Source organism: Amblyomma mixtum, chromosome 7 (assembly GCF_055824585.1).
Source record: "Amblyomma mixtum isolate Tamu chromosome 7, ASM5582458v1, whole genome shotgun sequence".
NCBI classification, from domain to species: domain Eukaryota; kingdom Metazoa; phylum Arthropoda; class Arachnida; order Ixodida; family Ixodidae; genus Amblyomma; species Amblyomma mixtum.
Genome location: NC_143018.1, coordinates 77,852,022 through 77,865,905, shown reverse-complemented (window position 1 = coordinate 77,865,905; position 13,884 = coordinate 77,852,022). Strand labels below are relative to the sequence as shown.

At 45.4% G+C, this 13,884-nt stretch overlaps 1 protein-coding gene across 2 annotated transcripts in view; it reads left to right on the top strand.

Annotated features, from left to right (window-relative positions):
* The window catches only part of LOC149336568 (uncharacterized), a 67,369-nt gene that overhangs the window by 44,915 nt on the left and 8,570 nt on the right, over positions 1-13,884 (top strand). For both annotated transcript variants that reach the window (XM_089553002.1, XM_089553001.1), the window contains exons 11-14: positions 806-896; positions 7,840-7,943; positions 9,818-9,928; positions 13,674-13,722. In XM_089553002.1, the coding sequence (XP_089409128.1) occupies positions 806-896; positions 7,840-7,943; positions 9,818-9,928; positions 13,674-13,722 (355 nt within the window). The remainder of the gene's footprint in view (positions 1-805; positions 897-7,839; positions 7,944-9,817; positions 9,929-13,673; positions 13,723-13,884) is intronic.

Genomic DNA, 13,884 nt, shown 5'->3' with positions numbered 1-13,884 from the left:
TGCAGTGAAGAGGAATCTGAACTCGTCTTTTTGCCGCGCGAACTCAGTCTACATGTTCCGAGCATTCTTAAAAACTGCGACTTATTACCCTGTGTGGCCGATTTCCCTAATTAAATCGAATTAACATCCGGCTCCCGCCTTTATTTATTGAATTCTCCCCGTATGGTGGGCGGAGTCGACCAACGCTTGGAGTGGCTTTCAACCAGCTCCGTGGAGGCTTTGCTTTCCCTTTATTTTGTTTTTTAGGTTTCATTGAATAAATAGTTTTATTCGCAGATAATATAGCCGCAAAATAAGCCCGCTGAAATAAAAATACGCGCGGACTATTTGCTACTATGGACTACTATGTATTACTCCGCCAATGGCAGAGCGGCAAGCTGCCCCGGGACTGGGTGAAAGGCACTCCACGCGTTGGTCGACTCCGCCCACCGTACGGGGGAGAATACAAAAAAAAAAGGCTGGAGCTAGATGTTAATTCGATTTAATTAGGAAAATCGGCCACACAGGGTAATAAGTCAAACATTCTAAGAGTGCTCGGAACGTGTGGATTGAGTTCCCGCGGCGAAAAGACGAGTTCAGATTCCTCTTCACTGCACCTTTAATGTTTGGCACCAGCTTCTCAGAGACATCACCTGAGACATTGCCCCTGTGTTGGGAACTTCTGTTGGATCTCAGAACATGACTGTAGCTTTGGTGTTGAAAACAGAAGGTAGTTGCTCCTTTAAGATAGCGGCTTGGGCAGACCACCATCTTTTCTCTGTTAATTTAGGGCCTACACTACTTACAATGATTCCTTCATCCTTAGGGACCTCCTGCACAGGCGACCAAGAGACCACCAGCAGATGGACCAACTGGTGGGCCTGCAAAGAAAGCAAAGCCAGACCCAAATCCTGAAGGTGCGTTCATTTTTGTATATGCATGTGTGTGTGCTTGCAACATTTTTGGGGTATGTGAAACCTTGTAGTGGTAATTCTGGGGCATTTATTGAATTCAAAGAGACCACTAATCAAGTGGTGTCTTAGTATATGGCCACAAAAAATTCAGGGCGGCACTTTGTTGACCCAAAGTGCGGTGAGGCGAAAGCCTTAAGCGCAGTGTTGCTGCTTGTCCCTCTGATGTGTGGTTAACATGTTAAGCTTCGCCTCTAAGAGTGAAACGCAACAGCATTGTGCAACGCTGCCAGGGAGTCCACAAAACGCCATCGCCTGTTTGGTTCTCTGCCTTGCTCGTCGGTAAATTGGTTTTTGAGGAAAGGAACTGTATCTGTCTCGCATACCTCGGTGGACAGCTGAACACTGGAACAGGAAGGGAGGAAGATGGGATTGAACGAAGACACCGTATTCACTAGATGCGCCTTTGTTCATTCCAAACCATTGAGCTGGCGTGGCGGAGTGGTTAGCATGCTGGTCTCGCACTCCGGAGACCGGGGTTCGATTCCCGAACTCGACCAGTTTCCTACTCGGTTTTATTTATGTATCTGGCCTGATTAGAAAGGTTAATTAGGCTAATTGGGTGATTAAGCAATTAACTAAGCTCATTCCCACTTACTTGGAACATCACTATACGATCCCTTTCATTGGTTGCATGGTTACTAGCCAAAGTACAATTGGCCCCGTTTGAAATTCGCGCACTGTGACATCACGACCATTTCGACCAATTGAAAAGCGTGACATTTCTGTTGACAACTCCTGCTTACAACGATGAGGCATTAAAGGCTTCCGCCTTAATAAAAGTGGAAATATTATGTTTATGCTTGCTACCCAAATCACAAAATTCAACGAGAGCAAACATGAACATTTTCCAAATAAAAAAAATGTCTGCTGCTTTCACCTCTCGTTATTCCTTCCATCATGGTACAGTCCAGGCATCCACCCACTATAAGACTGCTGCTGCGCCTTTCCTTACAACTACCGTATAAACGCGTGTAAGGGTCACACCCTGTTTTCCCGAAGGAAATATTAAAAAAAGAAAGATTCGTGTAAGGGCCGCGCCCAAACTTTCCATGACTCGCGCGGGAATAGCCTTTGAAATGCATGAACTGTGGCCGCCGTGATCAGCTCGTGCCGCGAGCAACGGTGCGCTTGACCGCGGAGGCCACGCATGCACACAGGAGCTTCCTGGTGCCATCCACAGATGATGCCCGAGGCCACAGGTCATCATCATCAACTTTTTCCTCCGCCGCGAGCTCCCGCTATTGATATTGGCATCAGTATCGCCAGCTCCAGCTTTTTGTAGGCACGGGAGTTTGGTAGCATGTTAGTGTGTTAGTTGACCGTTGCTGTGGCTTGGTGCTGCCACCAAGCATTGCAATTTCAGCATGGTATGGGCGAGCACCTTAATAGCTACATATCTGAGATTTTGCTTTTGAACACGGCAAGCGTGTGGTGGGAAGGAAATTCAGTGTGGCCGAGAAGTGCGTCAGACAGTGGTGATGGTGCAACCACAAAGATACATTGAGGAGCACCCGCCGCGGTGGCTCAGTGGTTACAGCGCTTGGCTGCCGACCCGAAAGACGCGGGTTCGATCCCGGCGGCGGTGGCCGAATTTCGGTGGAGGCGAAATTCTAGAGGCCCGTGTGCTGTGCGATATCAGTGCACGTTAGAGAACCCCAGGTGGTCGAAATTTCCGGAGCCCTTCACTACGGCGTCCCTCATAGCCTGAGTCGCTTTGGGACGTTAAACCCTAATAAACCAAACCAAACCAAACATTGAGGAGCACAAACTGCAAAAAGCGGGCTTTCGGAGGCAAGCCTTGCAATTTCCCAAACTAGAAGAAGAGCTGCTGTGCTGTGTCTAGTACACTGTAGCTATGTGTTGGAAGTGCGGAACAAAGACTATGTGTTGACAATGGACATGCTGCGCGACTTCCTGTGGGATGAACATGCACCGGAGCACAGCACCAGCTCTGAGGCTGGAGACTCCGGGAGTGACGGGTGAACGTAGAATAAATGCCGCTCATTCCCTGATTGGTGTTTTTTTACTTAAAAAAAAAAAATTTTTGTTCTCACATTGCATGTATGGGCACCCTGAAAATTGGCCCTCGAATCTGGAAAAAAAAAAAGTGCGGCTCTTACATGCGTTTATACGGTGCTTCTGAGGTCTGTGCAGATGCGCAGCCTCTGTGGCTTCAGAGAAGTGAAGATGCTCGTGCCTTGAGCTACGCAGCGTGGCACAAGCATTGTCAGTCTATTTTTGTTTATGAAGTGTGTGGATGCAGGCGTTGGATGTTATTGGGCAGCGCCTTTGCAGTCAGCATGCCTGCTGCATGCTACAACCTGCCACATGTTTGCGGGCTCTCAGCTCCCAGCTACCGACTCTTGCGTAAATCAGAAAAAATCGAAAAAAAATTCTCTCGGCCTAACCGCACATTTGTTCGGGCTCAAGTTTTGCACAGAGGTTGCATTTGGTGGTCAGTTTTGTTTTATACTACATTTAGGTGGGGTACTTGCCTGATTCGGTCAGAATTATTTGGAAATCCCCATCGTCTGCGGTGACGGTGAACAAAAACCGAGAGACTTCACAACAGTGGTACCCGTGGCGCCACCTCTCACCCACCAGAGAAATGAGCCCTCTACTGGGGAGGGCGGGGGGTGGACTTGGACTCGCAAAGCCAATTTACGGCCATGGCCTTCTCTTGATCGGTGTACGGCATTTTCAGTGATGCCTTGCGCTGTTTCAAAGCAGCTCATCAACTAAGCACAGCTGGGTTTCTTCGGTCAGTGCGAGGTGGCGCCACGGGTACCATTGCTGCGATGTCTTTCGGTTTTGGTTCGCCGTCACCACAGACGATGGGGATTTCCAAAAAATTCTGACCGAGTCAGGCAAGTACCCCACCTAAATGCAGTATAAAACAAAACTGATCACCAAATGCAACCTCTGTGCGAAATTTGAGCCCGAACAAACGTGCGGTTAGGCCGAGATAATTTTTTTTCGGTTTTCTCTGATTTACGCAACACACGATATGTGCAGCCTGCCAGAGGCATTTCGAAGAATTTGGTGATGCCTTACGACCACCTGTCCCATCCGGTGACAAGAAAGGTTGCACAAAGGGCCTGGGGGGCGTGCAGGGGGTGGTCACGTGGTCGTGGGTGAGCGCACACCCCCCCACTCGAAGGTGACGAAGGCAGCAAAGACGCATGTGGGAGGTGGCCATGTGATCGTTGTGAGCAGTCGTACGCTTCGGCATCGGGGCATGTCGCAAGTACAGCTCTTGCTGTGATAATTTACAGGGATATTCTAGTTGCACAAGAAAGTTACCAGCAGTGTGATGTGCATGAAGTGGGATTAAGAGTATTAAGGCGGAAGCCTTTAATGCCTCATCGTTGTAAGCAGCAGTTGTCGACAGAAATGTCACGCTTTTCAATTGGTCGAAACGGTCGTGACGTCACAGTGGGCGAATTTCAAGCGGGGCCAATTGTACTTTGGCTAGTAACCATGCAACCAATTCAAGGGATCGTATAGTGATGCTCCAAGTAAGTGGGACCGAGTTTAAATAATTGCTAAATCACCCAGTTAGCCTAACTAACCTTTCTAGTCAGGCCAGATAAATAAATAAAACCAAGTAAGAAATTGGTCGAGTTCGGGAATCAAACCTCGGTCTCCGGAGTGCGCGCCGAGCATGCTACCACTCCGCCATGGCAGCTCGATGGTTTGGAATGAACAAAGGCGCATCTAGTGAGTTCGCTCTCATCTTCCTCCTTTCTCGTTACTGCGAGGTTTAGGTGTCCCTCGGAGATATGTGAGACAGATACATTTCCTTTCCTCAAAAACCAATTTACCGATGAGCAAGGCGTAGAACCGAATGGGCGATGGCGTTCTATGGACTCCCTGGCAATGTTGCAAGACGCTGTCACGTTTTACTCTTAGAGGTGAAGCCTAACATCTTAAACAACGCATCAGTGACACAAGCAGCAACACCGCGCTTAAGGCTTTTGCCTCACCGCACTTTAGGTCAACAAAGTGCCCCCCTGAATTTTTGTATGTCACTGCACTGAGTGGCATTGCTGTGTCTACACTGGAAGCCCTGTTGCACGGGTTTTTATGTTTGTGTGTAGAGGTGCAGTTACACTGCCTATATTTAGCACTCTCTAGAACATTTAACTAATGTTAACTTACGCATTACATTTGTTAGATCAGGAATGGGGGCCCTTGCATGTGATTTGGCATGCCTGTGGTCAAGGTGAAATAATTAAGGTGCATCTTGGTGTCTTTGAGCATTAAGGATTATGGTCCAGATGAAAAAAAAAAAGGTCAAGGAAAGAGTCAAAGGTCACATGAAATAATAATGATAAAGAGTGGAAATTTGCTCATAAGGAAAGTTAGACAGTAAGGACACTTCAGCATAGTCCTGGTATCCCCATTGTGGTGAGTGGAAACTCTACAGACAGCCAACATCCTCTTTGCTTATGAGATTTGGCTGCCTGCAGTTACATACTTCCTTTTCTTGGCGATGAAGCACAAGCTTAGGGGATGCCATTTTAAAGCCACGGACGACATCCAGAAAAAAGCAAGAGATTCTCATTCTTGGATACCCAGCAAACCAAAAACCTCTCAGAGACGTCTAGCTAGACGTCTCTGAGAGGTTTTTGGTTTGCTGGGTGGCAGTACTTCTGGGGAGTTTACAATTGAGGTAAAAGGTGCTGAGGAAAAGTTATTACTGCACAAAAGAACTATTTTGAAGAGCATAGTAGTAAAAAGGTCCATCTAAGAAACTTTTTCATCATACCCATGATAAGACTATGTTCTGAAAACAATGGGCTTAATATGCTTATGTCCTATTAGAAACTTGTTAAAACATTTTTGTAGTTTGGCTTGTAGTTTATTATTATTATTATTATTATTATTATTATTATTATTATTATTATTATTATTATTATTATTATTATTATTTACATATACTGTTGTCTCGCAGAGCAAGACATTACAGGAGTGGGTGCATACACAAACAGTGATCACAGTATAGCAGCAAGCGTGCAAAGGAAAGCAAAAAAAATAAACACACTATCACATATGGTTTTGTAGTTGATTGAAGAATTTGTCATGCGGCAATGCACGAAAGGAACCATCCAGTGAATTCCACATTTCTCTAGTGTGCCGTAAAAAAACGGGTATTTGTAAGAATCAATTGATGCCTGTAATGGAACTAAGTTGAGCAGGCAGAAGTATTGGAGAACTGAATTGGTGCTTGTACAGATAAAGTGCCAGGTATAATCCTGTGGAAGGGAATGATGCAGTCATGTATGCGCCTGTCAGCAAGGGATGGAAACAGTCATAACAGTGATAAATAAATCTGATTGCTTTTTTTTTGACCAGACTGAAGTAGTTTTATATCGCATAGATGATAGGGTGACCAAAAGGCAGAAGCATATTCATGAAGTGGTCTAACCAAAGATTTATACGCTGTAATCTGACATTCTTTTGGGGCTATCTTCAAGCTGCATTTAAGAAAACCAAGTTTTCTCGGTGCTTTTGCCCACATTATTTCTATATGCCTGTTCCACTTCAGATTAGATTGTGCGTAACTAATATTTTAGGGGGTGTTTGTGACTGACTTCATGTTTATAGTTGAAGTTGTTTAGCTTCAGAAATTCTTGACTGTCCTTGTGTTCCGTACTCCAGAGCTGCAGTGATGTAATGCATCAGCCGATTACTGCACTCTAACTTAATTACCATGTGGCTTTATACCAGATCTTAACTCTTTCCCTACCATGCCCACTGAGCATCGTTAGCCCGCTAACGATCATTTCATGCCTCGATTTCAGAACCTTCTGGGTTGCTAATAACCACGCTGCAGATGTAGCTTGTAGGCAAGGAACAAAAGTTTTCTTTCCGATGTAGTTTTATTTTGTCCCGCGAGGGGGCACTTTCTAACGCACTGCGAAGAAATGAAGTCGCAGACCTGCGCTCATTGCCCGCCATGTTGCCCGCAGATGACGCCTTCGCTGCTCGACTTCGGAGCCTTCCGTGTTGCTTACAGGCACGATGCGCATCTGGCTTGTAGCCTGAGAACTGAAGCTTTGTTTCCGATGTAGTTTTTTTGGTCCCTACAAAACGTCGTTTTTTGAATGCGCTCCGAAGATGCGGTACCATCAAAGTCGCTTGGCAGCCTTCACCTGCGTGCTTGCGCTCTAAAACATACCAAATGTCAGGACTCCGTTTCGTCTGCGAGTGATTGTATCGACGTCCTGTGCAACAATGAGCGTGAAAATGTTGCAAGCCGCTGAAGAAGATTCAGTTTTGACATCGGTGATGATGGAAACCAGCCTTGAAACACAGGCGGCCGCACTCCAATGCATAGCTATAGGGTTTCCAGTTATTGTTTTGTAGCAAGAATATTATTCAAGATAGAAATGATTTTTTTTTTGCAGATAGTGGCCAATAGAGTAAAAAACATTTTGCATATTTCAGAAAATTTTTAACATTTTTTTCTTTTAAGTCAAAGCGTGTCTTTGCAGGTTTTGTTCAATTTTTTTCCTAAAATCTCGTTGTTGGTAAATGAAATTTTTTTGTTGCAACATGCAATTTGTTGTTTAAACTTATATGAATAGAGAGCACCTTTATTCAGCTCTGTTTTTTGGTGTTGCAATAAATATTGAATGCAATAGTTTTTACAGAAAAGAAAAATGTACTGAAACCTTCAGAAAATGTTGATTTTCCCCATGGTACGGAAAGAGTTAATGACACCTACTGTGCTGCTGAATGCGTAATGTAGGAGCATGAGGATTTGATTTGCCGCTTTTGTCGGTTGTGATACCTCTAACCTGTGTAACTCCTTGATTGGAGCTCCACTCTCTGGTTTGGAACCAGATCACTAAATATTGCTCCATTGTGGTGTTTCCAGGTAGTGCAGTGCCGAAGGCACCAGACGGAAAACCTGCTGCCAAAAGGATATTGTCATGTGACGTCTGTAATATCAGGCTCAACTCTGAATTTCAAAGGAATGAGGTATGTTCAACCTTTTCATAGTTTCTTTAAGGGGTACATGGGTCTTAGAGCATTTTTTTTATATACTAACCAAATGCAACGAAACTGCACAGACTTATTCAGTTTTTTTCTGCTGATTTCAAACATGCAATTTGTTTATTTCTAGGCCAATTAGTTCCTGAGATATTAATATATATCATGCCAGTGTCTGCTCAAACAATAGAAAAAAAAATGGGCCACCAGATATTTAATTTTAATATGTGGGTAGATACTACCATGTGTGCGGAATGCAACGCTGGAAGCAGTTTTCAGTTTTTTGTCTGTGTGGACAAATGGGCTTAATAGTTAGTTTCATGTGTGTCATGTGTTTTCTGGCACTGTATATCTGGTTAACTCACTTGAAAACTAACTATTAAGCCCATTTGTCCACATGGACAAAAAACTGAAAACTGCTTCCAGCGTTGCATTCCTCACACACTGTATTATCTACCCACATATTGAAATTAAATTTCTGGTGGCCCATTTTTTTTCTGTTTCAGCAGACAATGGCATGATATATATTAATATCTCAGGAACTAATTAGGCTAGAAATAAACAAATTGCATATTTGAAATCAGTAGAAAAAACGGAATCAGTCTGTGCAGTTTCAAGTCCTGGTAGCTAAGTTGCTGTGCTTTAATTAACCCCTTATTGGGTGCAAGGAGGAGTAAAGTGGAACTTTATCTTTTAGTGCTGGTATTGTTTCGTCAGCACAGAATACTTGGTCTAAACCATTTTTCGGTGCCCCCCTACCTAGTAAATGCCTCACCCAAAAAGGTGGAACAGTGTTTGTCCCACTCACCGTGAGAGTTTCCGCAGTACAGTGGGATGAGGTATGCTCCGCTGACATGTTTTAAGTTGAACAGAGGCGAAAAGAAATAAAAATAATGTCGTCCTCCTTGCACCGACCAAACCCTGCATGACACTTAAAGGGACAAAAATTCAGGGGGGCACTTTGTAGACCTAAAGTGCAGTGAGGCGAAAGCCTTAAGCGCGGTGTTGCTGCTTGTGTCATTGATGTGCTGTGAAGATGTTAAGCTTCGCCTCTAAGAGTGAAACGCGAAAGCGTCTTGCAAGGCTGCCAGGGAGTCCACAGAACGCCATCGCCCTTTTGGCTGTACGCCTTGCTCACTGGTAAATTGGTTTTTGAGGAAAGGAACTTTATCTGTTTTGCATACCTCGGTGGACACCTGAACCTCACTGTAACAGGAAGGGAGGAAGATGGGAGTGAATGAAGACACTGTATTCACTAGATGGGCCTTTGTTCACTCCAAACCATCGAGCTGGCATGGCGGGGTGGTTAGCATGCTCGTCTCGCACTCCGAAGACCAGGGTTCGATTCCCAAACTCGACCAATTCCCTGCTCGGTTTTATTTATTTATCTGGCCTGATTATAAAGGTTAATTAGGCTAATTGGGTGATTAAGCAATTAACTAAACTCATTCCCACTTACTTGGAGCATCACTATACGATCCCTTTAATTGTTTGCATGGTTGCTAGTTGAAGTACAGTTGGTCCCATTTGAAATTCGCGCACTGTGACGTCACGATCATTTCGACCAATTGAAAAGCGTGACATTTCTGTCGACAACTCCTGCTTACAACGATGAGGCATTACTGGCTTCTGCCTTAAAAACGAAGTCCTCGAAGACAGAGCATACACTGGTAACTGCTGTTTGTCAGAGGGCGAGGTGTCGTACCCTTCATAGTGTAGGGTCTCAGTGGTAGCATGCTAATCGAGCATCATGTACAACCAATTCACTGGTCAAGTGGTTTAAGTGTATCCATAATGTGTATGTGTGCGTGTGCAGCTTGTTAATGTTTTTTTTTCATGTCGTGTCTTTGTGTCTTGTGCAGCACTTAAAAGGGAAGGTTCACAAGGATCGGCTTGCTGAACTGAAGAAGGGACCAGGTGGTGCCGTTAAGCCTGCTGGTACCATTAAGTCTGCTGGGCCCATGCAGCTGAAGGTAGGATGCCAGTAGGCAGTTTGAGCATGCTCTGGTGAAACAAAGAGATGTACAGTTGGCAACCGATTTTTCGGACTCTCTAGGGACCGCGAAAACGACCGAAAAATCTGGCAGTCCGGAAAATCAAATTCCACCGAAAAAATCACGAACTTATTGCCGCAGATAGTGGCTAATTGTATTGCGCACATTCTAAAGCTCCTCATGACTGTATTTCGCCGCGCAACATACCGTATAAACGCGTTTACATAGCTTGCACCGACGTCACATCCGGTGGCCGTCTGTTGCGAGTCGGCCATGCTGCCGAACCACCGCCACACCGCCTCTAGCTTTCCGCTGCCTATGTTGGCTCGCAACGTGTCGGTTCTCGTCCATATTTTTCGGCGTAATGGCGGTAAACTGCGTAGCTTGAGCACCGCGGGACGTTGCTGTTGTACACTGTTGCTGCGTCCATCGGACGAGATCGAAGGCCGCATAAAAGCGCCGTCGCGCAGCACTATACTTGCTGCCTATTTTTATGCGTTGCTCCTGGAACATGGTTTAGTGCGAAGAAAGTACGTTGCTGAAGCGGGCCAGCTCGTGCGGTTTTCGCACTCTACCTTCCCGGTTAAGGACGTAAACCAAGATCACAGAGCTTGGTTCGCGATAACCGCGTTTAATGGCGTAACCGCGGGTAGCACGTCCGTGTGATAAGGGTTATCTGCCTGCAACTTGTTTGCGCTTTGAGTGGTCAAAAATTTTTTGTAAAATATTTACCCCGTGTAAGGATCGCACCCCTAAATTTGCGTCATTTTTATGGAAAAAGTGCAATCATTATGCGAGTAAATACGGCAAGTCATAGACGGCTTTGGACGGCTAATGGGGCATATAATGCTGTCACATTAATAAAGACTTCCGCTGCCTCCTTCACAGCTTCAATGCAATAGCAGTGGAACCTCCTCACAAGCGACGGCATCCTTGTAAAGAGGCTTCACCACGCAAATGAATAACTGTCCATATAATGAGCACGGATTCTTGGCACAGAGAGCTATGCAGACAGGAAAGAGTAGGATCCACAGCTGCAATGCTGAAGTGATACTGGAGAAAAATCTGATTTAAAAAAATGCTTGAATTGCATTCTGTTTGTGCAGTTGTATGCACTCTTAATGTTTCTTTTAAGCAGGTAACTTGTATGTTTGAAAATAAGTCTGCCAGTTTCTGACCTTGTATTTGAGGTGGAAAGGTAACGTCACCTTATTCTACTAGTGCATTGGACGGGCGGCAGTGGGTTTCATTTCCTTGCGAGCCACACAAGTCAGGTTTTGCTTTCAAATGCGTATGGACACCAAGAAGCGTGTGTACTCGGGTTTTGAGCAAGTTTTTCAGGTTAACGACAGTTTTCAGGGTTGCCCAAACATAATCGAGTGGAAGAGGAGCAGCGTACGAGGTTCTCCTCAATGCAGTAGAAGGGTTAGCAAGGTTAAACTTATTGCAGTGAAGCAGTGTTGAGATTGTGGTACATGTGATGGAATGCTATCATGAGGACACTCCTCCTTTAGCTGTAAGCAGTGCCACGGCACCCGAGTACACCACAGCCCTCATGGACCTCGTTTTCTCCTGAGGACCGCCACGGCAGCTTATAAAGAACCCATATACAGTAGAACCCCGCTGTTACGTTCCTCACTGCTGCGTTTTCCCGGCTGTTACTTCGATTTCTTCGGGTCCCGGCATAGCTTCCATAGGATCCAATGTATTGGGAACCCCGCTGTTGCGTCGTAGCCGAGGAAACGATCCCGCATGATACGTCGCAATCGGGCTCCCCGAACCCGCCCGGGCAATGCGCGCCAACCGGCATTTTGATTTTTGACGAGTCTTGGCCAGGCTTGGCTACGGAACTGGCTGCAAGAAGCCGCACGCGAGTTGGAGAGGCCGCCACTAGATGGCTATCTGCCTCGCGAACGCCGAATGCCGCGATCTTTATCGTGGGAGGTGGTGACGAGGAGGCGCGCGGCTGCGGTCGCTTATCTGTGTTTCTCAGTTGCGACGCGCGTCTTTTCTTTTCTTTCACTCTTTCTTTTTATCTTTTAACTCTCCTCTATCTGCAAGTGACAGCGGTGGTGGCTCGGCTGGAGCCAGTCGGCAGGCCCGTGCAATTTCCTTTTCATCCTTCTCTCGGTCGCAACATCTTTATCGTGCTTTGATGGCGTGATAGCGTTGCTTAAGCGAAAGGCGCTTCCCCTTGAGGAAAAGCTGGACGTACTAAACGCAGTCGGCAGGCAGTCAGGGCGGCCTACGCGGAGCAGCGCGGCGAGCAGCCTACGAACATTTCAGTGCTTGACGCTGTGCACAACGTCGCTTCAGCGTGGACTGCAGTGAGCGCGTGAACTGCACAGCACTGCTACGTGCGGTGTGGCCGCACCGCAAACGACGCTGACAGCAATGCGGCCTTTGCTATTGAGAAACGCGTTGTTCTTTCCAGCGAGCGAAAGAAACTGCAATCCACCATTCTCGATTTTTTAAAGACCTAGGGTCAATTTGCAGAAATAAATTGTTTCAAGTCAAAGCTGCACTGTTTTCATTAATTTTCGTTGCTTTCCTCACTGTTACGTTTTCCCGGCTGTTACGTTTTTTTTTCCCGGTCCGGTGAAAAACGTATGAACGGGGTTCTATTGTATCCTCATCAGACCCCGCATACATTATAATGCACATTTGTTTTTTTAAGTGTCATTGGAAGTCAGAAATTACTCACTGTGGTTCCACCTAGCCAACTTTTCAACAAGTGTGAAACAATAGGAGCGGTCTGAGCAGCCTCTCAAGTTGGTTGATTTGTCTAAACTAGATTTCTGTTCCCAGCACCCAAACATCTCCCAAGTCTAGTGCGTTTCCATGATTTTTCTTGTACTAATTTTTATTTAAATACGCATTCTGTCATGCATGTATTCAACTAAATATATGCCATAAAATATTGTTGCATGTTTATCTAGGCCCAGAGGCCCATAGGAAAGAGCATGAAGAAAACTCATAAGGGAAGAATTATTGGACCTAAGGTGGCCAAATTTTTTTGTGTGCATTCACTGGACCACGCAGGCCTGATATATCTTTTTGGATGAGCGCAGACAGGACGAACTTTTGCTTGGGTCTAACGAGGATATAGTGAAAGCAAATATTGCTTGCTTTTTTATATAAACAGGTGCTGATTTGCACGCATACATAATATTTTGGATGCTGCTAAGGCTGGGGCCAGATGTAGCGAATTACTGTTGTAATGATCACCTTTAGTGGAGCTAGTGCATTTGTTATAAGTGGGTTCAACCATATTTAGTTTTCTAGTAACGTTTAAAACAAGACAACTTATTAGCATAAACAACTTATTAGCATCATCGCCACAATGTAATTGTTGAATTGGGCACAACACAGAACTTTTCAAGAAGATGGACTGAATTAATCTCGCTCTGTCTCCCTCTCTCTCACACAGTTGCATGCACCGCACGCACGCACGCACACACGCGCACACACACACACACACACAAACCATACGTTGCCTTCCTCTTAAAACTGCTAAACTGCTTACATTTTTATGGATAGTTGTGTGCAGTGCTGCCTCTGCACGCAACTTGCTCCTCCAAATAATGTGCATGGTAATGTATAGGTCTGATGCGGCTGTGTGGTTTCCTCTTTTTTTTGATGCTTCAACGCAAGTTGCCGGGGGTGCCAGCATTTTTTGAATTCAGAGAAATTTTACTTTCCTTTTTTTTCTTCTTTGCTACAGGGTGCACTACTGGGAAACAAACCACAAGGTGCTCCTCCGGGAAAACAAGGTAATCATAGCTTTTGTGAGCAGTTTGCCCTTTCGGAGAGGCATGCAAGCAGACTGTAGCCAAAACAAAGCAGGTTACAGTTCAGCCTACTTAGAAGAGGCACTTTTAAATGAACCTTTACTTAGCACATGTGAGTGTGAGATGACCCTCATATACGCATTA